The sequence below is a fragment of the Ylistrum balloti genome, unplaced genomic scaffold (assembly GCF_031769215.1).
Source record: "Ylistrum balloti isolate Yb309-2 unplaced genomic scaffold, AGI_CSIRO_Ybal_v1 Utg370924, whole genome shotgun sequence".
In the NCBI taxonomy this organism is placed as follows: domain Eukaryota; kingdom Metazoa; phylum Mollusca; class Bivalvia; order Pectinida; family Pectinidae; genus Ylistrum; species Ylistrum balloti.
This window is the reverse complement of record NW_026782523.1, coordinates 262,873-289,542: the sequence shown is the minus strand read 5'-3', so window position 1 is coordinate 289,542 and position 26,670 is coordinate 262,873. Positions and strand designations below refer to the sequence as shown.

Here is a 26,670-nt window from a genome sequence, read left to right as displayed (position 1 = left end):
GGTGTATGACAGGTAACTGGGAGGTGTATCACACTGCGAGGTGTATGACATATAACTGGGAGGTGTATCACACTGCGAGGTGTATGAAAGATAACTGGGAGGTGTATCACACTGCGAGGTGTATGACATATAACTGGGAGGTGTATCACACTGCGAGGTGTATGACATATAACTGGGAGGTGTGTCACACTGCGAGGTGTATCACAGGTAACTGGGAGGTGTATCACACTGCGAGGTGTATGACATATAACTGGGAGGTGTGTCACACTGCGAGGTGTATCACAGGTAACTGGGAGGTGTATCACACTGCGAGGTGTATGAAAGATAACTGGGAGGTGTATCACACTGCGAGGTGTATGACATATAACTGGGAGGTGTGTCACACTGCGAGGTGTATCACAGGTAACTGGGAGGTGTATCACACTGCGAGGTGTATGAAAGATAACTGGGAGGTGTATCACACTGCGAGGTGTATGACATATAACTGGGAGGTGTATCACACTGCGAGGTGTGTGACAGATAACTGCGAGGTGTATTACACTGCGAGGTGTATGACAGGTAACTGCGACGTGTATCGCACTGCGAGCTGTATCACAGGTAACTGGGAGGTGTATCACACTGCGAGGTGTATCACAGGTAACTGGGAGATGTATCGCACTGCGAGGTGTATGACAGGTAACTGCGACGTGTATCGCACTGCGAGCTGTATCACAGGTAACTGGGAGGTGTATCACACTGCGAGGTGTATCACAGGTAACTGCGACGTGTATCGCACTGCGAGCTGTATCACAGGTAACTGGGAGGTGTATCACACTGCGAGGTGTATCACAGGTAACTGGGAGATGTATCGCACTGCGAGGTGTATGACAGGTAACTGCGACGTGTATCGCACTGCGAGCTGTATCACAGGTAACTGGGAGGTGTATCACACTGCGAGGTGTATCACAGGTAACTGCGACGTGTATCACACTGCGAGGTGTACGACAGATAACTGCGAGGTGTATCACACTGCGAAGTGTATTACACTGCGAGGTGTATCACAGGTAACTGCGAGGTGTATTACACTGCGAGGTGTATCACAGGTAACTGCGAGGTGTATCACACTGCGAGGTGTATCACAGGTAACTGCGAGGTGTATGGCAGATAACTGCGAGGTGTATCAAAGGTAACTGCGAGGTGTATCACAGGTAACTGCGAGGTGTATCACACTGCGAGGTGTATCACAGGTAGCTGCGAGGTGTATGACAGATAACTGCGAGGTGTATCACAGGTAACTGCGAGGTGTATCACACTGCGAGGTGTATCACAGGTAACTGCGAGGTGTATCACAGGTAACTGCGAGGTGTATTACACTGCGAGGTGTATCACAGATAACTGCGAGGTGTATCACACTGCGAGGTGTATCACAGGTAACTGCGAGGTGTATTACACTGCGAGGTGTATCACAGGTAACTGGGAGGTGTATCACACTGCGAGGTGTATGACATATGACTGGGAGGTGTATCACACTGTAATCAGTTTAAGTGTATAACCACTAAGCAATTATAATTGAGAAACAACAGCTAAAACACTGACAACTCACCGGCCAGTCCGCTACAAATAAATCTCAATGTATTTTCTGTTTACACCATCAGTGTGGATGGCTCTGTTGTCGAACTGTTTTATATAGCGAGTATCAAAGGAAAGAACGAGGATGGAAAAGTAGTCAATATCACTTTTCAAACGCCGCATTTGATTGGTCAAGAAATAAAATTGACCAATCAAATACGTCATTTGAAAGGAAAATTGGCCTGTCTTAATTTGGCAATGCCAGCTGATTCAGTTCTACACGAAAAGAAGTGTGATCTGTGAGATTGTAGTTGATGTGGATAATTAGCATACGAATCGAAGTTTGTAAACATATATATGTAACCGAAAAATGTCACAGGAATGTGAATTCAGTATTTGTACATGTCAACGGCGTTATCACTGGATACCAGCCTTATTTGACCTGAATTTCAGCGGATGGACATAGCGACATCGCGGAAATCGCCGTTCTTGATTCGTATTTACAGTGAGGGAAAAACGTAGAAATGTTTTGGTTTTTTCCCTGTTTTCCTCGTAGGTAATGTATTTGTGATAAGTTTGGTACCAACGATGTAAAACTTAAATGTTTTTGGCCGAATACTGGCGATTTTTCTGAGACTGGTGAATTTCTCCGCGATATTTCGTTGGTCCCCTGTACTAGTTATTGTATACAAGCCCTCATCCACAGAAACGTTGTTACAGACCCCTGTGCTCATAATCGGTTAAATTATAACCACACGCACCTCTTACAGTTTACCGTAAATCAATATAGGTTATAGATGGTAAATTGAAGTGTTTCGCACCTTAAAGATATTATGACAGGTGTCCCACTAGGAACAAGATATATGGTCTCCATTCATTTATATTAACAGGTATACAGTGGTTAGTTTTAATCTAAACAAAACCAAAATATGAGCCTGAAACCAGATTAATTTTAACAAAATTGACACGACATATCTATCCATGAACATTCTGGTATGAACAAACTTTTTTCATGGTGTGGTCATATAGAGCACACGTTTGGAAATCCTTCAAAGTCTTCAACCTTCTTAAAAATATTGATACAGAAAAAACACCCACCCTTTAACACACAGACTTAAACTATAAACCTGTTATAACAAATGCAAAGCAAGCTATCTGTTAACCTTAGGTTATGTTTACTCGGATGGAAGCGCGCAAGGGGTCTAACTGTGATAAGAAACTGTGGTACCCGTTGAAACTCGTGGAATCGAACCAGTTTTAAGATAATAGTAATGTATCAGAGACACACATTGAATAACACATTTACAGACAAGGTAAGATTGACAGTAGAGCTAATGTTTAAAACTACATCTTGTGGCTTTTCCCATCCTTACATTTTGAACAAATGATCAACCTAAATGTCGAAATCTAGATGGGGAGATATACTTGCCCAATAATCCAATAAATTACACAATGTTTAAAGATTTGATCATTCAAAAGAACGCCATGTACCTTTAAATACCACAAAAATTCCATCGGTAGAAGTAAGCAGAACAAATCTTAATATCTACATCAAAAACAGTCCTTATTTTACTGTCAGATGTTCCGTGTTGGACCTCTACTGAAATCCAAATGTGTGTTAGTGACATTCCCAATAGAAGTCACATAAGACATATATGGGATTTTTATTTTACATACATTGACTGTTGACAAAACACAATTTCATACACAAAAATCACCGGATACTGTTCTCAGCTAATAATGTTAACATGCCATAATACTTAATCTTAAACATACACCCAATTTTACCGTCATCCAATTATGCCTTTAGAGTGAGAGCCTAGATTTTCTCTAACTGCAATTGCGTCAGTCACGTGATTTTTTAAATATTGCTAGAACTAGACATTTTGGGGCGGTAGAATCGATACTCTAAAGCGAAAAAAATGTTATGGGAGTATTCTATCGGGACAATGTGTAAAAACAGGGAAAATATGTTGTCACAATGCCATATCAGACGTTACCTTCAGTTCTAAATCTATAACTAATCGATAGACTGTTATATCTGATTCCAATCTTTGGTAGTGTTACTGTACGGTCCATCTCCGCGGAGATCTATCCCGTCAAGGTTCCGACAAGAACTAGTACTTTCTTACATGGAACTTATTTTAAGAAAGCCAGAAAGAATAAAGCTGAAAATGCGCTTAAGATGTATCATTACAATCTCCAATCGTGAAATAAACGAGTTTACCGAAGACCTGTAACGCATAACATTCATATCCTGCAGCGTTCTTACCTTGCCACTCCGTCCGTTTGTACTAAAAGTAGAGCTCCCTCCACTTCCGCCCGACCCCTCGGAGGCGGAAGTGCGTTTTGTTATGCTAGTTACCCTGCTGACGGAGTCGTGTGGTATACCGCTGTCTCTACTTAAGTCGGTGCGCGCGCTCAAGTGACCGTCTGGTTCTTTTGGACACCGTTTTAATCCCCCGAGGATAAATTCCATTTCTTGGATGTAATCTGTTGGAAGGTCAAGGTCGGGTGGTATGCTATCCTATAACAGAATTACAACAGAGGAATTAGGTCTGGTGACAACACACCCTATCAGACACAGAAGAAAAAGCATTGGTAACCGAGATCTGCCGACTACAATATACTTTTAAAAGTGTAAGTAGTCTTTAGTAAAGTTCGTGCTCTCGGTCAGGAAAATGTTTCATTTATTAATTAAAGATTGCACAAAAGACACGTACAAATTTAGAGTGAGATACAATAGTGCCAAATACTGAATCAAAATGCACCATATAGTTGTTTCGTCCTTTTATGGGTCGTCATTGATGATAATGGTTTAAATTTTGAAGCCTAAGAGGCCACGAAGGAAAACTGAAAGTGATCAAAAGAAATAACAAACTTAATGCGCGGAGCTGCAGTTACTACATGATTTGATAAACTTCGTAATATATATATACATGTATCTGGTATTTTCAGAATCTGTATTGATCAATCAACAGAAAACCAGACAGAATATAATTGTTACCTTGGATACGATGGAGATGAACCCCCTCCACTCCTCCATTGCCGACTTTTTAGCGGTCTGGAAAATAGTTTCATTAATAATATAGATAGCTTTAACCAAAGCCTCATGTCAAAACAATAATAACAAAAGGGGAAAGTGGGTCAGGAGGAATAATTATGTGTCAGACATTTGATTTGACCTTAGATTTAAAAAAAAAAAAAGAACAACAAACATATTCAACCCTGTAACTATTGAATAGATTTGATATTTCCAATCATATATAGACAAACAGTATGAACTATTTTTGTAACAACATATGACAACTATGTATCTGATTCACGAAACAACTTCTTAGTGAAATAATCTATTGTCACTAAACAACGTTGCTTTATTGACATTGAAGCTGTTTTGGCAAATATTCCTCAACCGTTAAAGCTATCGAAGACAATTTTCAAACTTACAAATGAACTTTAGTAACTAATATCACAAATATTTTTGTGAAAAAATGAGTTATCAAAATACACATGGTGGTATATCTTAGTAATGTTGTAAGCATGGCAAGGATTCAGAGTATATAATGTTAAAGTTCTCTGAAGGAAGGACCCATAAGAACAGTGGCACTCATACAGATCAACCATAGACCAGAGTATTTCACATGTTTTCATATAACCAAAAACAGAGACCACGTGTCAAATATTTATTAACATATAGATAAACATATCATAATATTTTGTTTTGACCCAAATGATCTTAAATTTAGATTCCATAATAAAAAAGAATACAGGTGTTGCTCTTTTCAAAATCATATCAACCCACTGAAATTCTAAATTGTTGGATGATTGTTCTTAAGTGATAAACGTTACATTGACAATAAACCTTTCGACGACGGGAACAATGGTGCTTATATAAATATCTGGGCTGTATAGAAGACAATTTATCAAATAGACAGATACACTTATCATAGAAAGGCTTACAGTGATCAATAAACAGCTTTAAATTCAGCACATAAAAACAATTTAATAAAGACAATAAGTGATGCTAGGGTCTATCAGTTTGGGATTCTTGTAGGGAAGTGAAGAATATTGAAAATGGTCAAATGTCAAATAATAGAAGAGGAAGTTTAATGTTTTTACTCAGACAATTTAGTTCAGTATAGAAATGTCTTGGTATATACTGTTTTATTTTTTCAAAGGTGACAACATTCTGTAGTCAAATATGACAAAATTGATGCATATATCATGGATTCTAAAAGGTAACATTCCTCTCCCATCAGAAAATATTTCTTCATGAAAGAATTTTGAGGATCTTAACATCAATACATTGAATGTTTTCTTTTGAAGTTTGACATTCAGGACTCGGACAGGAGTTTAGATACAGGTGTAAATATTTTGGCACAATACAATAAGTATTAAATATAATCAAGAGTATAACATCATAATAACAACCATAAATATTAAACTATGTAAACTTTACACACGAATAAACCAACAGAACCGTACAACACTAACAGTGATCAGGTGGTACAAAAACTAACAACATGCCACAAATAAATATGTAATGTATTAGCCAGTATAATGGGAGAATCTTGTTTAGCATGTCAACATCCATGACGAACATACCAGAGTTTTGTTTCAGAAAGTTAAAACCTTTCAAAACAGCACAAAAACTTTTCAACGACGAGGCGTCTATATTTTTTTTAAAACCTCATACAATTTAATAAAGATATGAACAGTAATACCATCTCAGTTACACATGTGACAAATCATTCATATTTAATATTTCAATGTATAGCTATTGTAGCAAGACTTTCTGGGGGGTGGGGGGGGGACTGTTGTTGGTTTGTAGTGAAAAGATCAAAATGAAATGATAATCAACGTACAAAAATCAACATCAAAACACACACAAAGTTTACCAAATCGCCTGACAAGATTAAGTATTCTGCACTTCTATTCTGTTAAGTTTTACCCCATGTGTCTTCACTCGAGACACATATATCATCGTTTGAATAAGTCTTTGATGCAAATTCTTTGTAATATGGACGCCTGATTCAACAAAGTATTCCAAAACACAAGTTCTATATACGTATAAATGTACGTAATTTATTGTCTTGAGATTTTCATTTTTTCTACAATTTTACCTGGAAACATCTGTAAGTATTGTGGAATGTCACTCACATCTCTGTTCTCAATCTTACATGGTTCGTGCACAGAAATTTAGTGACATGCTGACCGTAGGTTTTGTCATCGCGACAGGGTAAACTAAGCCTGTTTAGTAAAGCCTAGGAGGTTAATAGACATAATGATCACACAGAGGAAACCTAGAAACTGGAGACATTGTATACTCAGAGGAGCTAAAATTACTTCATGACAGCTCCCTACACATAATAATATTATTTCTGATTGGTTTTGTTCACCATGCACCTTTTAACATTCCTTTTTTTATAAATATAGGTTTTAATGCAGCCTATGGCTTATCTAATTTTTTTAAATTTAATTTTTTCCTACTTATATAAATCTTCATTAAAATGTCAACATTCACTTCATACTTCCTTGTTTTTCAATAGAACCACAGAGCACCTTTTGTATTCATGGAACAGTTAATGCCAAGCAATTTAGACACGGCTTTGTTATCAAACTATATCCATCGTATATCCTTATTATTCCGTGATTCTGGTATAGATTTGACATTTCAAGATTAACATAACAGGTATGTTATTGTGCCTTCAAGTCATGCATCCTTTTACTTTATCCTTGTCTGCAGACATTATTTCATTTATTATATATAAAAAGGCCTAGACTTGCTTGATAAAGGAGGAAACCTACCTATACATTATTCAATCTTCTCAAAGAATAAACACTGGCTTACTGTGCTTCATTTAGATTGCCTACTAGTTACAAGGTAGAAAAGGTGGACGGCTGAACATAATAGTGACCGAATGTTACTGATAAACTGGGAAATTGCTGACTTGGTTTCGTTTTGAAATGGGGCTGAATTTACCTCAAAGAATATTATAACAGGTCATACAGACCTGGCAAAGTCCTTTTATTTCACTTTCTGATATATTGATGAAAACTTGCCTTAAAATAACAAAAAAATTATTGACCACGTTCATCGTATATATCCACCGGATTTGGAAATCGACAGACTCTTTTGCGTCGGCTGTTTATTTGGATATTTTCCTATAATGAAACCGAGACGGGAAGCTATCCACAAAGCTGTATGATATGAGTGATGATTTCAATTTCACTATTGTGAATTTTCCATTTTTGAATTGCAACCTCCCTTCTTTCCAAACCTATGTTACTTACATGTCGCATGGTATTAAGGGATGCAGGTTGTTAAACATTATGAGGAAGTTAAACAGTCGTCAGAAGTGATATAATTTTTTCTGTGTGCGATAAGGAGCTGAACGTGTTTGATGCTCATACGTTTGCCCGCTGGCTCCGTTGTTGTTTACCATGTTTTCATTCATCACTTTCAATGTACTTGGATTGGCAAAATTTACATGGCGGGTGTCGTTTAAGAAGCAGAAGACGCTGAACTTTCCGGGACACCTTGTCTTATTCTCATTGTACGTATCCTTCCTTTTGTTTACGATTTGCCCCAGTTTTATCAAATTTAGGTTTGAATTACGATTCCGATGATATTGATGTTATTTTCTTGTTGTTCTTGTAAAATATGATAAATTATCATTGGTTATATCTCATCACGGTATATCACATATCGTGTTTGCATTCACGGGTGCATGAATGTCAACATGCCAAAGGTAAATTTAACGGAGCGCGTTATGTCGAAATCGCTTTATCCGGTAGGAATTCATAATTCACATAAATATCAGAGCAATGCTTATATCTGTTCTTTTAAATTTCCATTTTGACAGAAAGCAACCCCCATTTGTATATATTACTTGTAGTATTTCTGATTCCCTGTTCATTAGTTGGTAATATACAACTGACTTTGGTAAGGTTACATCGTAGGAATTCCATACAACGGTAAACGTGTTGTATGAAAAATATATTAAACGACATGAAAGTTTTTGCACATATTGGTCATTTTAGACACACAAAAAATAATATGCTTTATAAAACAGTTAAAAGCAAAAACATCAAAGAATTCAACATCTTGTCAAATTAGATAATCCATTTATACAGGCGGTAGACAATGTTAAGAGTATTTACCTTGAATTTAACGTTGGACTCAATATTTCTATCTCTGGCAAATATCGTAAATACATAGCCACCATATTTCTTTTCCTCTTTTTCTCGTCTTGTAAATACAGTGTTGGAATTTATAGGGAGTTTTCCAGTATGCTGAAATAAAGAAATGAAAAAATTGGTAAAACGGAAAACCAGAAGTATTCCAACAAATAGAAAATGTAACTGATTATCAACATGTTTACAAATGACGTACAACTTAAATACATTGATAAACATTTACATTACAACACTGTGTATTGACTGACAATAAAAGTTATTTACTGTAAATGGCGACTGATTTGATGTTTCATATGAAAAATAATACATGGTAACAATCATTACATTAAAATCGCAGTAGTCATATAAACCATTGTAAACCATTGGATAAAGATCATGACAATCATTAATTATTAGTTTATTTATTTACATTCAGTCATGCACATTTATGTTTCCAGAATAACGCTGTTGATGAATATTTTGCAGGTTATAAGATGTGTGAACATGAGTGTGATTATTACATATATAGAACATAATATAACAATCAAAACCAGCAAATTTCATTGTTCCTTCATGCAGAGTTAGTTGCTCTTATGACCAGGAATTGCTTGCTACGTCGTTTGTTTGCCCGGGGAAATTACGTCGTTTTCTCATAAATGACGGCAATATCAACATCACAGAGGCATACAGCTGTGCATTATGAAAAGACGGCATTCAAAATCAGTATTGAATGCTTGTAAACATATAGATATTGTATAAAGCTTATGTCAGTTAAAACGACCTGTTTATAGACTCTGGCACCAGATAGAATAGGATATATTTTATATATGTTTTGGTACTTTGGCGGCGAAGGTATTATGTGTGACCCGAGTCTTATATTTCTCTAAATTAGCCTAGCTTAGAATAGCTGTCGAAGCAGCTCAGTAATAGAGAAAAATTCCTAAACAGACATTTACCCACATATGAACATGAAGCAACTCAGCCAAGTAACATATCTGCTCAAACAATGTATTACACAAAACAGACATGATCTACCTATATTTTGAAATGTGTTTTATATTGTGAATGAGTGTCTGTGTAAATGATATGTACGCGTGTATACCTCATAATAACGCTTATCTTATAAAACCCATGCTCACTATAATTGTAAATGTTTGATCGTAAAAGGTTTAATTAAGTCTATTGAGAAAATTTTGGTCACATTGATACAGTAATAAAGTATATTTGAATGATACGACAAAAACATTTCCACTTAGCATCGTTTCTGTTAAGAAAAATACATAACTGCATATCTACATATTAGAACAACTCCGCCTAGCAACGTATCGGTTCAAAAGGTGAAAGTCAACTTTACAGAAAATGAATACCTTCATATCTGTATTGTATAATAAAACAACGATTCTTTTCAAAAACGTAGTATGTCAAAAATACTTTTTGTGTTTATAATATTCATAAATTATTTATATATAAATTTATTTATACATCTATATTAAAATTCATTTGTTCAATATTGTGTAGATATAAAGTAACAGGTACAAAATTAATGATGATAAAGTTCATCAAATGGAAGTATATATATTTACATTATATACAGCAGGCCATATACTAATACAATAACTAAAATATCATGCATGACCATATCACCTCACAGATGTATGAATTCCACAGATAAACTGTTGTCGTTTACAGAAAATGTTATCAAACAGAACGGCTTGCCACAATCTACTTGCTAGAAAATCTGGTTGTAGAAATATACAAGTTCACATATTTAATTCATCGCGTATCACACATGTGCATGAATGTGTTTTTTAACAAGTCTTAATGATGCTTGAAGCGTTGTAGCACCATTGAATTTACCATCTATGTTTAGTAAACCATCTGCCTTATTAATCATGATTTCAACCTAAATTATTGAATTTTATTTCTCTCTGTAATTATTATTTCAAGTATTTACTCTACTTTTTGTGTAGTCTGAATTAAGGACAGAAATGTATAAAGAATACTTTGTTCGTACTGTGGGTATCTAGCAATGCATGTAATACAAATATTTAATATTCTCAACGCTGTCGTTCTGAAATTCGACATCTTACGAAACAGGCTTGTTATCTATATGGTGGCGACACTGAATACACCTATTGCAATCTAGTGAAGCAAACATCAAACTTTAAAAGATATAAAGAATCAACACCATAATGACTTTAAAACTGCACATATCTGACACGTAGTCTGGACATGAACCAACTGATCGTGTGATCAGTATAAGCAGGGTTGATTAACTGAATTGTGAATATTACATTACTAATATCGATTATTTCTTCTCATTAAACCACCACCCTATCAGAGGGTATCTGAAATTATAAGGACGATGAACTGGGAACATGAATAGATAAAAAGTGTTAGACAAGCAGTAATACCTACAGACTAATAACACTAAGTTATAGAAATCATCTAGTCCTAAGTGTTAAAAACCGATAACAACATTAAGAAATATCAGCTGTGGTTTAACCAGTGTCTATACACATGGATGGTTTTGTTAGCAGTCATGATCAACTTTCTAGCCTCTCATATCACCTATCCAATCTACTAGACAGATTTTATGGTTCATTAACATTATTTAAAGTTACCCTAACAAGACTTTTGTAAACAATCATTTGAGAAGAGATATGTCACTAAACACGACCATGTCCCTTTCCATTAGAATTAGGTTATTGGATAGCGCCTAATACATGTAATCACTTAAACTGCATCATACAGCTCCTTCATCCTTCTAGAACTCGTCAGTTAAGCTTATCATACAGCTCCTTCATCCTTCTAGAACTCGTCAGTTAAGCTGTAACATACAACTCCTTCATCCTTCTAGAACTCGTCAGTTAAGCTTATCATACAGCTCCTTCATCCTTCTAGAACTCGTTAGTTAAACTGCATCATACGGCTCCTTCATCTGTCTAGAACTCGTCAGTTAAGCTTATCATACAGCTCCTTCATCCTTCTAGAACTCGTCAGTTAAACTGCATCATACAGCTCCTTCATCCTTCTAGAACTCGTCAGTTAAGCTGTATCATACAGCTCCTTCATCCTTCTAGAACTCGTCAGTTAAGCTGTATCATACAGCTCCTTCATCCTTCTAGAACTCGTCAGTTAAGCTTATCATACAGCTCCTTCATCCTTCTAGAACTCGTCAGTTAAGCTTATCATAGAGTTCCTTCATCCTTCTAGAACTCGTCAGTTAAGCTGTATCATACAGCTCCTTCATCCTTCTAGAACTCGTCAGTTAAACTGTATCATACAGCTCCTTCATCCTTCTAGAACTCGTCAATAAACCTTGGAATGTTTGAAGTGTAAAGTAGATGGTGGACGATATGCCGAGGAATTGTATGAAATTTGATTTAATTTTCAACTTTGTACAACATTTACTTAGAATAATTAAAAATTGTTAAAATCAGACACAAACAAAAAGCAAACAGAAATGGTAAAAAAATCACTGTAAATACAAACGGTATCGACAATGCGATCATTAAGCAAAGACACAATAATATCAATTCGTAAGGACGAAGTATAAAATTTCAATCTGTACGATCGCGCTCTGCATCTCGAACATTTTCTGACAAAATCGAAGGAAAGAGTGAAGCTATATGTTTAGAACAGTTTCCAAGACAATAAATGACCAATTACTGACTGAAAATCTCTTACAATCAGCGACATCCAACTTCAAAGCCATTACAATACAGTTATATGACTTCGAGATGCGTTTGATGTACATCCACAAGGTGCCGCTCAGGGAACCCTCCAATTGTGCCAAGAAATATTCCAGGATTATTTACACAATACACAATGCCAAATACACAAGTACAGATACATCAGTGTCATAACGCCGGACAAAATACACCATTGTCGATACACCAGGATAATTACGTCAGTGTCGATACACAAGGATAATTACGTCAGTGTCACACAAGGATAATTACGTTAGTGTTACACAAGGATAACTACGTCAGTGTCACACAAGGATAATTACGTCAGTGTCAATACACAAGGATAACTACGTCACTGTCAATACACAAGGATAATTACGTCAGTGTTACACAAGGATAATTACGACAGTGTCAATACACAAGGATAATTACGTTAGTGTCAATACACAAGGATAATTACGTCAGTGTCAATACACAAGGATAATTACGTCAGTGTTACACAAGGATAACTACGTCAGTGTCAATACACAAGGATAATTACGTCAGTGTCAATATACAAGGATAATTACGTCAGTGTTAATACACAAGGATAATTACGTCAGTGTCAATACACAAGGTTAATTACGTCAGTGTCGATACACAAGGATAATTACCTCAGTGTCAATACACAAGGATAATTACGTCAGTGTCAATACACAAGGATAATTACGTCAGTGTCAATACAAAAGGATAACTACGTCAGTGTCAATACAAAAGGATAATTATGTCAATGTCAATAGACAAGGATAACTACGTCAGTGTCAATACACAAGGATAATTATGTCAATGTCAATACACAAGGATAATTACGTCAGTGTCCATACACAAGGATAATTACGTCAATGTCAATACACAAGGATAACCACGTCAGTGTCAATACACAAGGATAATCACGTCAGTGTCAATACACAAGGATAATTACGTCAGTGTTACACAACGATAATTACGTCAGTGTCAATACACAAGGATAATTACGTCAGTGTCAATACACAAGGATAATTACGTCAGTGTCAATATACAAGGATAATTACGTCAGTGTCAATACACAAGGATAATTACATCAGTGTTACACAACGATAATTATGTCAGTGTCAATACACAAGGATAATTACGTCAGTGTTACACAAGGATAATTACGTCAGTGTCATTACACAAGGATAATTACGTCAGTGTCGATACACAAGGATAATTACGTCAGTGTCAATACACAAGGATAACTACGTCAGTGTCTATACACAAGGATAATTACGTTAGTGTTACACATCGATAATTACGTCAGTGTCAATACACAAGGATAATTACGTCAGTGTCAATACACAAGGATAATTACGTCAGTGTTACACAAGGATAATTACGTCAGTGTCATTACACAAGGATAATTACGTCAGTGTCGATACACAAGGATAATTACGTCAGTGTCAATATACAAGGATAATTACGTCAGTGTTACACAAGGATAATTACGTCAGTGTCAATACACAAAGATAATTACGTCAGTGTCAATACACAAGGATAATTACGTCAGTGTCAATACACATGGATAATTACGACAGTGTCAATACACAAGGATAATTACGTCAGTGTCAATACACAAGGATAATTACGTCAGTGTCAATACACAAGGATAATTACGTCAGTGTCAATACACAAGGATAATTACGACAGTGTCAATACACAAGGATAATTACGTCAATGTCAATACACAAGGATAATTACGTCAGTGTCAATACACAAGGATAATTACGTCAGTGTCAATACACAAGGATAACTACGTCAGTGTCAATACACAAGGATAATTATGTCAATGTCAATAGACAAGGATAACTACGTCAGTGTCAATACACAAGGATAATTATGTCAATGTCAATACACAAGGATAATTACGTCAGTGTCCATACACAAGGATAATTACGTCAATGTCAATACACAAGGATAACTACGTCAGTGTCAATACACAAGGATAACTACGTCAGTGTCAATACACAAGAATAATTACGTCAGTGTTACACAAGGATAATTACGTCAGTGTCGATACACAAGGATAATTACGTCAGTGTCAACACACAAGGATAATTACGTCAGTGTCAATACACAAGGATAACTACGTCAGTGTCAATACACAAGGATAATTATGTCAATGTCAATAGACAAGGATAACTACGTCAGTGTCAATACACAAGGATAATTACGTCAGTGTTACACAAGGATAATTACGTCAGTGTCATTACACAAGGATAATTACGTCAGTGTCGATACACAAGGATAATTACGTCAGTGTCAATATACAAGGATAATTACGTCAGTGTTACACAAGGATAATTACGTCAGTGTCAATACACAAAGATAATTACGTCAGTGTCAATACACAAGGATAATTACGTCAGTGTCAATACACATGGATAATTACGACAGTGTCAATACACAAGGATAATTACGTCAGTGTCAATACACAAGGATAATTACGTCAGTGTCAATACACAAGGATAATTACGTCAGTGTCAATACACATGGATAATTACGACAGTGTCAATACACAAGGATAATTACGTCAGTGTCAATACACAAGGATAATTACGTCAGTGTCAATACACAAGGATAATTACGTCAGTGTCAATACACAAGGATAATTACGACAGTGTCAATACACAAGGACAATTACGTCAATGTCAATACACAAGGATAATTACGTCAGTGTCAATACACAAGGATAATTACGTCAGTGTCAATACACAAGGATAACTACGTCAGTGTCAATACACAAGGATAATTATGTCAATGTCAATAGACAAGGATAACTACGTCAGTGTCAATACACAAGGATAATTATATCAATTTCAATACACAAGGATAATTACGTCAGTGTCAATACACAAGGATAATTACGTCAATGTCAATACACAAGGATAACTACGTCAGTGTCAATACACAAGGATAATCACGTCAGTGTCAATACACAAGAATAATTACGTCAGTGTTACACAAGGATAATTACGTCAGTGTCGATACACAAGGATAATTACGTCAGTGTCAACACACAAGGATAATTACGTCAGTGTCAATACACAAGGATAACTACGTCAGTGTCAATACACAAGGATAATTATGTCAATGTCAATAGACAAGGATAACTACGTCAGTGTCAATACACAAGGATAATTATGTCAATGTCAATACACAAGGATAATTACGTCAGTGTCCATACACAAGGATAATTACGTCAGTGTCGATACACAAGGATAATTACGTCAGTGTCAACACACAAGGATAATTACGTCAGTGTCAATACACAAGGATAATTACGTCTGTGTCAATACACAAGGATAAAGACACCGTTGTCAATATACAAGGATAAAGACACCATTGTCAATATACAAGGATAAAGACACAGGTGTCAATAAACAATGATAAAGACCCCAATGTCAATAAACAAGACATGATATACCTGTTATATACGTTGTAGTACAGCATATAGCTATTTCTCTTACTGATGTTCAGAGAAAATTTTACATTATATCTTTGTTATCAGACTATTAATCTTATAGGTGTACCGTTTTATCGGATATTTGCCGGCTCTAGCAGCTTGTGTCATCGTTCACAGACGAACAATCTGTTACATAAAGCTTTACCTTGTCACGCACACAGTCTTGCAGCTATTTATTTAATTTGGCAAGGTGCGAATCAAAGTCTGCAATCAACAAACCCTCAAACCAGTCATTTCGAATCGAATACAACAAGCAAGGAAGAACGGCATCTCTTAGTTTTTCGTTTTTTGTTTGTTTTTTGTTTTGTTTTATTTTTTAGCTGTGCGATATGCAAGATTCAACTTACCGTTTCCCCTGTGTGTTCTCTCTGGTCCGTAAAGAAAAATATATAACCATTTCTCTTCAGTACTGACCACAGGTGCTACAATGGAAAAACATAATTTTAAAAAAAACTCTTGAAATTGTCAAAAAACAGCGGAAAAATCAGCACTTACATGAGAGATATATGAATTTGCTTTTCAAATAGTATCAACGAGTAGCTTTGTTTGATTGTTATCAATATTATCTGAAAAATAACAGTATATATTAACATATTTCGGTATTCCGTCCTCATATAACCTCGGGTGTGGTACTTGCCGTCATTCTAGTATTTAGTGCAATTAAGTTGTTATATTTATCGATGTGCGAGATACATAAAAACACACTTATATAACTTGTAAACTATCAATATTGTACTTAGAATAATCAATAATATATGAAAATTGATTTATTGAAATCAAGCATTATTATATCAATATGTTTATCTCATGAAGTTAACAAATAAACAGTTGGTGGCCCTAATGACCTTTTATGTGTTAACGGGCCGTTAAGAATGTCATAATAATTATAAATATAATTTCAACCGTTTGACGGGTTGGAATTAGGATGAAATTATTTTCTCTGTGGTATGAGTCGCCAATAGGGGGCGCTATGTGTATGATTTGCACGTGTAAATCAAGACTAGGGTCGTACTGTCGCGTGTTACCTGTACGTGTAATTCAGGCGGCATAGGTAGGGACACACGGACGTGGAGATTTTCATTTTGCGGTAAAATGTAATAGTTAAGGATAATGTAAAGGAGTGACATTTATATTCATACATTGTATATTGTGTATTTGTAACAAATTAGTGTATGATTTACATATTTGTTTGATAAATCAGTCGCGATGCCTCTGTCGCCGTGAAATACATTTTCGTATTTTGTGTTGTTTATCCTATTGGATAATAAAATAGAGAATATTAACAATAACAAATAAACAGAACAGGTTTTTTAAATCTACCATTATAGCGTCACAACGTTCGTGTAATCCGGCGTCACGCGAGACTTGCGATAATATCATGTATAGGTGTTACAGGTACCGTGCTGTGTATTCTACTTGTCACAAACATAACTACGTTATCTAATATGGTACTGTATAATTGTACTGCGTAAATTTTGTACATACCGTATTTTCTATTTTAGATATTTAGTGTCAGTCTTTTCTGCCAGTATGTATTTTCCGAATTATTCTACTTTGCCTATATCTATTTTCGGTATAATTCTCTTTTTTAATCAGAATGGTGTTACTGTTTCTCGCCGACATGAAAATATTCTTTCCGTTCACATATGTTCACTTTCTTTTTGCAAACAATAATCATTTTCGGAATAATTCTTTTACCTAACAGACTAGACAAAACTGACGTGACACAATTTTTTTATGAAATCTGTTGTCATTAAAATGCAGAAGATGGCAATCATAACCACTCAACCAGTTTTATATCTATCCGTTTAAGTCAAATTTAACGAGTTTTTGTCGGTACCTTTAAATATTTCTCTCACAAGCGTCAACCCAGAAGAGCACAAACCGTAGAAAAAAGTATATTGTAAAAGATTTATAGAGGCTGATATCCGACTCTGCTTCTTTCAGGGGGTGATTTGTTTAGGAACAGGCAAGACTCGCCTTTCCGTTTAACAGCTAATCTACAGAAGACAAACTCTTGTTTAAGATATTGGTATATAAACATGTTCAGTTTTGGTACAATGATTTACAGGACAGAAGAAGAAGAGGGTTTGGTGTTCTACGATGCTGTGGTCACATGAATATTATCACGTGATTTTCTGACTAGCGCTAGCTCATGCTGAACTTGATGTAACATTTTAGCATGCATATAATTCTTTGTCTAAAACTATTATTTACGTTGATATTTTGTTCTTGTTTTCTTAAGAATATTTACCCATTATAAAGGTTTTAATCAAAATTTAAAAAATAAATCCTTGCTAAAATTGGTCTTGTCATGTTAAAGTGGACAATGTGAGGTTTCATTATTTTTCAGAGTAATATTTTAGCTTTGTGTTTGAGATTACTATTTGGGCTGTCCCGAATCTGTGTCTACGCACCAAAGACTAGCTTTACAAGATGTGAACTTTTCATAGTGTTTACATGTGGTCATGTTATGGAGGATTTCCGAGTTGGAATTTGCTGAAATGTAAGTATTTTGTTACCATGACAGTGTTGTTGATTGTAAGATAGGTGTTTAGAATTAAATTTCTTCTAAAAAATTTGTAGTGTTAGGTTGGAATTAGCAGTATTTTTGCATTTTAAGCATTTTTTCAGTAGGTAACCATGACAATCACATGTCAGGGGACAGTTTTGATTTGCATAAATTTTATCTCTCTACTATTAATGCAATTGTTATGTAGTTTATAAATATATATACATGTAATGATGTATTTTTCATAACCAATCTACTATACCTGTATATCTCAAACATGACCAATAATTTCAGGTAAAATGCAAATTAACTGTTTCCTGCTACCTAAGGTTTCCATCGTCGGTATCGTTCGTCGTATGTATAAATAGATCACTTCAGTCTTCACTCGTGTTACCTTTTCTCTTTCTTCTTCCTCTGTACATGTTACTGATACTGTTACTGACTTCCCATTGCTCAGCTTTGAACATACCTGGGTCTAAATTATTTAGCGTTTTTGTATATTTAATTTATTTCTGCAATATTCGATAATTAAGTTTAAATTAAACCCGAACTCGTACACGAAAAGTTACGCCAGTGCTGAAGAAATACATTATTATATGTCAAAAGAGACAAACATTGTTCTTCTAACCTCTCTGTGCCTAAAAGTTTGATAAGTAAACGGAAAAACTCGCTTTCTTCAACAACCACAGCTCCAATCACATTTTGACAGAGACCGCAATGTTACATTTCCGTTCCATTTTAAACAGTCTGTTATACATTATACATCAACTCTCGCGTGATAGTGTAATTCTAATCGTGCTTTTAACAACTTATCAGATACGAGTTATCAGATCAATCAGATACCTAACCTCACCCGGCTCTCTAACTTACACAGGTAAACTTGTCAATCACACAATGTCAACACATTCGATAAATAAGGTCTTCATCAAATTAGCCCAGATATCCGATGCTTAATGCAATGGCCTGTTTGTGAATGTGTAACTTCTGTACAAAGGTGTCAAATACGTAACAAATGACCAGTATAAACAAGAAGGTTGTACAAGACACACAAGTGAATAGCACCTTCTAATAATTTAGAGTTAGATACAGTACAGCCAAACAATGAATTAAACTGCATTATACAGCTGGTAAATTCTGAAGCCTATGAGGCACCTGAGGAAAATTCACAGTGACCGAAAGAAAAGACAAAATCTAGATTCGATTTCATCCCCAACTCGTACGATTACCAACAGATCATGTATATTGCAACTTATAAATTGTTGGTTCTCACTATATGTATTGTAGCATCTGGGAACACGATACCCAGTAATTTAACCCCGATTCATAAAACTAACCAATGTACATGCTTTCGGCGATTCAAGTGCCTTGACATATCATTGAGATTGGTTGTAAAGGTAATTATATCTTTCATGACGTATATAGTATCTGAAATGTGTTTTCCTTTCACGAAATTTTAGAAAGCAACTCATGGAGTAATTTAGGCTAGCAAAAATTTAAAATTCGAGACGAGTTACATGCAATGAAAGATACCTTTCATCACATAACTAAGCAAAAATGAATTCTGACAGGTTTTTAAGTTGAAGTGTGAAGGACAAAATAAAACTGAGGCAGACATTTTGGGTTTCTTTTTTTAATTTTGCATTAATAGCGTTACGTTACAACCCATATTATGCCATTATCACAATTCATTTCTGACTTGCGTGGTCAATGAAAAACTCTCCGGGGCATATTACACGATGCAAATTTATTACACTGGATAACAGGCCGATATGTTATCAAAACTTCAGTTGTTACACGGGGTCTTTATATTGAAAAATACAATCGATTCCATTTATAAAGAACCTATCGACAATTTCCCCAATAATTACTGAAGTATTTGGCGTTCCTGGTGTATTGCTAGTGTAATGTATTTGTAAACGGGTTGCAAAGCGTCCATTTGATCAGACCTAAAGGTGGTCTTACGTATTTTAACGCTGGAAAAATTCGGTTACCACATCACTATCGTTAATACTAATCGGCAATTCTTAAATAGCATGGCAAGACCATACAAAATAATCGTCATTTGTTTTATCATTTAAGTTTTAAACGGATTTCTCTATCTCTTTCTATTGGAAAATAGCGAAAAAGGAATGTCTTGAACAAAAAATTATATAAAGTACGCAAGTGAAAGCACCTTTTAATTCAACTTAACAGTTAGATACTTTAAAGTCGAAAGATGAATTAAATTACATCATACAGCTGTTTCGTCTTTCTAGGACTCGTCGATGATGTTACATCATACAGCTGTTTCGTCCTTCTAGGACTCATAAGTGATGTTACATCATACAGTAGCTTAGTCCTTCTAGGACTCGCAGTCTAGTAGTTGGAGCTATATAATCACTAGCTGCCACTAGTAGTTGGAGCTTCACGTCAGTGAGTCCTTCTCGCTGCTAATAGTTGGAGCTTCACGTCAGTGAATGACTAGTCTCGCTGCTAGTCTCGCTGCTAACAGTTGGAGCTTCACGTCAGTGAATGACTAGTCTCGCTGCTAATAGTTGGAGCTTCACGTCAGTGAATGACTAGTCTCGCTGCTAATAGTTGGAACTTCACGTCAGTGAATGGCTAGTCTCGCTGCTAATAGTTGGAGCTTCACGTCAGTGAATGACTAGTCTCGCCACTAAATAGTCTCGCCACTAATAGTTGGAGCTTCACGTCAGTGAGTCACTAGTCTCGCTGCTAATAGTTGGAGCTTCACGTCAGTGAGTCACTAGTCTCGCTGCTAATAGTTGGAGCTTCACGTCAGTGAATGACTAGTCTCGCTGCTAATAGTTGGAGCTTCACGTCAGTGAGTCACTAGTCTCGCTGCTAATAGTTGGAGCTTCACGTCAGTGAATCACTAGTCTCGCCACTAATAGTTGGAGCTTCACGTCAGTGAGTCACTAGTCTCGCTGCTAATAGTTGGAGCTTCACGTCAGTGAGTCACTAGTCTCTTACACACAATAGTTGGAGCTTCAACAATCAGTGAATGACTAGTCTCGCTAATAGTTGGAGCTTCACGTCAGTGAATGACTAGTCTCGCCACTAATAGTTGGAGCTTCACGTCAGTGAATCACTAGTCTCGCTGCTAATAGTTGGAGCTTCACGTCAGTGAATGACTAGTCTCGCTGCTAATAGTTGGAGCTTCACGTCAGTGAATGACTAGTCTCGCCGCTAATAGTTGGAGCTTCACGTCAGTGAATGACTAGTCTCGCTGCTAATAGTTGGAGCTTCACGTCAGTGAATGACTAGTCTCGCTGCTAATAGTTGGAGCTTCACGTCAGTGAATCACTAGTCTCGCCGCTAATAGTTGGAGCTTCACGTCAGTGAATTACTAGTCTCGCTGCTAATAGTTGGAGCTTCACGTCAGTGAGTCACTAGTCTCGCCGCTAATAGTTGGAGCTTCACGTCAGTGAGTCACTAGTCTCGCCGCTAATAGTTGGAGCTTCACGTCAGTGAATCACTAGTCTCGCCGCTAATAGTGGAGCTTCACGTCAGTGAATCACTAGTCTCGCCACTAATAGTTGAAGCTTCACGTCAGTGAGTCACTAGTCTCGCCACTAATAGTTGAAGCTTCACGTCAGTAAATCACTTATTAAATGTCTTGTTGGTGAGATATTGGTTTTCACGTCTAGGGGAAATATGGTTAAGTTGTGATTAAAGGAGCAAAACACCATCTTAGATAGATGTTTGAAAGATATTGAATCAATTATTCACCACGAGATAACTTTTATCGTGGTGTGTATGTGATAACCACTGAGCGTATATGAGTAATCTCAGAGCTATTTTCCCAGTGTCATACTCTGAGAAGAATTGTAGTCGGTACATCACTGTCCCGCTATATATACTCCTAGAAATGCGCAGGGTAAACTTTGAAGATGATTCTAGGCAAGACGTGGAGTATAATGTTCAATATTTTAAAGTAAGGATGAAGATTATTTCGTACAGAACAAACTTTAAAATCAACTAATTGCATCTGGTAAATGATTTAGGAGTAATTGCAGGGAATTGAAAGAGAACTCTGTAATCTGAAATCGAAATGGACTGTGTGGGAGCTGGGTAGTCAATATCGTGTATGTCCCCTATTTGTTTTCTCCACAGCCCTGATTCTCCTAGGCATGGAGTTCATGAGTGAGTTTATCCTCCTCATTGGAATGTTGATCCATTTTTCCAAGACGGCTGCTTTCAGTTGGGCCAGAGCAACAGGGGGAGGCTGGTGTCGTTGAACTTGTGTATCCAGCTGGTCCCACAAGTGTTCAATAGGGGATAGGGACTGTATGGCGGCCAGTCCAGTGAGTGTATATTGTTGTTCGTAAGAAAGTCGCGACATATCCTCGCTACATGGGGCCGAGCATTATCCTACTGGAAAAGATGAACCGGTATTCATCAGTAAACAAGACGCGTCTTCACTGCCTCAATGGGAGTATTCTGGAGGCATGTGCCGCCAACGAAGCCACACGACGCTGGCGGTAAGGGGCAGACCTACAAACGATTGACATGCTCGCATACCAACTTCCCGCACATGTTTGCTTACAGTTTTTGCATAGATAGAATGGTTATGAGTACCTATGGTATGAAGGACAGATTCAGTGGCAGTAATGTGCCGCTTGCGCACATGCGCGAGACGAATAAACCTGTCCTGACGTTGTGACGTCACGCGCGATTTAGGTCTGTCAGCAACATATATATTAAATGTACATGCATATCATGTAATCACAATGCTATCTCAACACTATTTCTTATCGATATCGATCGAAGAATGATTAATGCTAGTCACACCCCCTAAAGACGGCAGAATGACGTCAGGCCTTTACTCAATTTCCTTATGTCGATTGAATAGTTCAGTGTGTAGAATATCGATCTTAAAGTCACGATTTGTTCATACGGTGTCCGTAGACAACAAAACAAAAATGTTTCCGCTGGGATTCGAACCCGGAACCACTAGCATACTGATCTGACGCTCACAGAGACGTATCTAGCCGATATTGCAGCTAGTGATTTACTAGTATTACATTCTATTCAAAAGAATGAGATACTTGGTTAGAAGTTAAGGGAGGGTTTAGGCTTTCTATATGACAATGGTCGACATATTAAAAACTGGCACGAGAGTAACACATCGGAATGTGCTGTTGATTTATCTCTGGTCCGGAGAACCTATTTCTTTAATAATGAAGTAGTGGTAGAAATTCGATAGTGGGGTATTATTTGAAGGTAAACTTTCAGTTCTGTCTTTTTAATCCCTGGTCTATCTCATTCATTAACTACAGAGTCCAGGCTTTCGCTGTATAGTGAGTTTTAGAGAGCGTCTGGAGAGTTTAACACAAACTACCGAGTTTATCATATAACACTAGTTATTACATCGACTAATATGTCTTTATTTAAATAATAAAGTTAATTTTAGTTTAGTTTTACTGCAGTTAAAGATTGAACTCGAGTGTAAATGTTCATCTGTTGATAATCAGGGTTTTCTGACAAATGCCAGTTGTGACCGAGTTCGTTGGGTTAATCTGCCACACCCTGTAAATCGCGTGTAGAGCAATTGTTCAATCTACGAAGTGTAGACGAGGTTCGTTACTTAATCCTGACCCAAACAATGACCACCCTGGACTACACTCGACAAATTATGACTTACCTACAGCGTGACTCTCTCAGTTTTCACTTACATACTATTGTAACTGTTTACATATACATAGCAAACAACAAAGGAAGGTCAAACTTTCGCGAAACAAAAATCTGGATTACTAAATTTCACTTTAATATTTGAGACGTTTACAGTATGTAGCGACGAATTGTTCTGTGTACTAATGTGGACAATACTTTGTAAAAGGTTCACTGCTGAATACAAGGTAATCAGACCGTGTGTTACAAACCAGGAAGTGAGTAAGATAGTCTGGTCTTGTGCCACATTATGACTTCTAACTCAGTGGATTTTTATCTAAGAAACCGTTCAGGTGTTGGGTAATAAACAAAGACCTAAATACATACTGTTTAGAAAGGACATAAATTTGACACCATATGTATCGAGTACGGAATTCTCAAAGTACGACACATTTTGAATAAAAGAGACAGAACTTTTAAATACTTTGATAACAAAATTTGAACAAGCAACGCTGCATTTTAATCTATTCTATTTTCAGGGTAAACTAACACCTCATACATGACGTCATACAGGGTAAGCCAACATCTCATACATGACATCATACAGGGTCCATCAACATCTCATACATGACGTCATACAAGGTACACTAACATCTCATAAATGACATCATACAGGTCAGGCGAACATTACAAATAAAATGTCATACAGGGTAAGCCAACATCTCATACATGACGTCACACAGGGTACACCAACATATCATGCATGATGTCATACAGGGTAAGCCAACATCTCATACATGACGTCATACAGGGTACACCGACAACCCATACATGACGTGATATAGGGTACACCAACATATCATACATGACGTCATACAGGGTACACCGACACCTCACACATGAGGTCATACAGGGTACACCAACATCTCATACATGACATCATACATTGTACACCAACCTCTCATACATGACGTCATACAAGGTACACCGACACCTCATACATGACATGATACAGGGTACACCAACATCTCATACAAGACGTCATACAGGGCAGGCCAACATCTCATACAAGACACCATGCAGTGTACACCAACATCTCATACATGACGTCATACAGGTCAAGCCACCATCACAAATAAAATGTCATACAGGGTACACCAACATTTCATACATGTCGTCATACAGTGCAGGCGAACATCACATATAAAATATCATACAGGGTAAGCCAACATCTCATACATGACGTCACACAAGGTACACAAACACCTCATACATGACGTCATACAGGGTACACTGACACCTCATACATGACGTCATACAGGATACACCAACATCTCATACATGATGTCATACAGGGTACACCGACACCTCATACATGACGGCATACAGGGTACACCAACATTTCATACATGACGTCATACAGGGTACGCCAACATCTCATACATGACGTCATACAGGGTACACCGACACCTCATACATGACATGATATAGGGTACACCAACATCTCATACAAGACGTCATACAGGGCAGGCCAACATCTCATACAAGACACCATACAGTGTACACCAACATGGCTTGATAAATTATAAATGCATTATATTTCATGGTTGATTCATGTAGATAATGAATACCATACATTTCACGGTTAGCCCTGGTTAACTTAACCTATACATGGGCTTCACATTTCGTCCGGGTAAATTTTATACTAATTCTTCAGTTTGTCGATGATAAATAATAAATGGCCTTTATACTTCACGACCTGTCCTTAGTTAAAGATAAATATCGCGACCGACACGTGATAATCCCTGCATTGTATGACACCTACCGAAAATAGGGGTATTGTTTTCTCCTCGTCTCCGTAATCACTTGAACTTAACGTCCAGGTGTATTGTTAAGTATCCGGGTACATCGAATAGTTAATATGCTCTGACATGAACACCACACATATATTCATCATTCAAAAAAGGGAACGAAAGCAAAATGATGAAACAAAAATTACAGAGTGCTGACATACATTACAGGTAGTCTGTTAAGCCCCTATACTAGGTGTATGCCCTATCTGTTTCAGATTGTCAGTTTTACGGCGTTTTGACAATTAATAAGGCCACAACGTGTCTGAGAACATGTCTATGGTTGTTTACACACAATAAAAGTGATATATGACGCCTGATACTTAAACAAATGTAACGATTAGGTAGATATTGTTTACGGCTCCACGTCTCTCAGAATTCTAACTGAAATCAACCCTGTCGTCACATTCAAATCATGTTAATATTTACCTGCCGATGAAGAAAAATAGGTATAAAACCCTTCTTACCTGTCCACATGTTTGTTTAAACATACTAAAAATACAACCCTATTGTAAACATATTTACTTTTACTTGAGATGCATATTTCATGTAACAAGAAAATCCAGATAGCTAAGTTTCCTTCTGAAATATAAAGCTTGTAGAACTATTTGAGAGTACGGAACCGTGAGACAGTGAGCAAAGGTAAAAAATAAAAGTAACATGTAGTTCTTTACCTACCTCTCGCTTTTCTTTACCCTTCGTGTCTTTAGTAATACGCTCCAACCATCCACAATGTAGCGTGTTATTCTCCGACAT

The 26,670-nt window shown here is 36.6% G+C and overlaps 1 protein-coding gene across 1 annotated transcript in view; it reads right to left on the bottom strand.

Moving 5' to 3' along the window:
- The window catches only part of LOC132559486 (histone-lysine N-methyltransferase 2D-like), a 51,250-nt gene extending 24,580 nt beyond the window's left edge, over positions 1-26,670 (bottom strand). The window contains exons 1-6 of the mRNA XM_060224113.1: positions 26,593-26,670; positions 16,287-16,361; positions 8,713-8,844; positions 4,556-4,612; positions 3,821-4,075; positions 2,412-2,416 (exon numbers count right to left, since the gene is read on the bottom strand). Coding sequence (XP_060080096.1) covers positions 2,412-2,416; positions 3,821-4,075; positions 4,556-4,612; positions 8,713-8,844; positions 16,287-16,361; positions 26,593-26,670 — 602 coding nt within the window. The remainder of the gene's footprint in view (positions 1-2,411; positions 2,417-3,820; positions 4,076-4,555; positions 4,613-8,712; positions 8,845-16,286; positions 16,362-26,592) is intronic.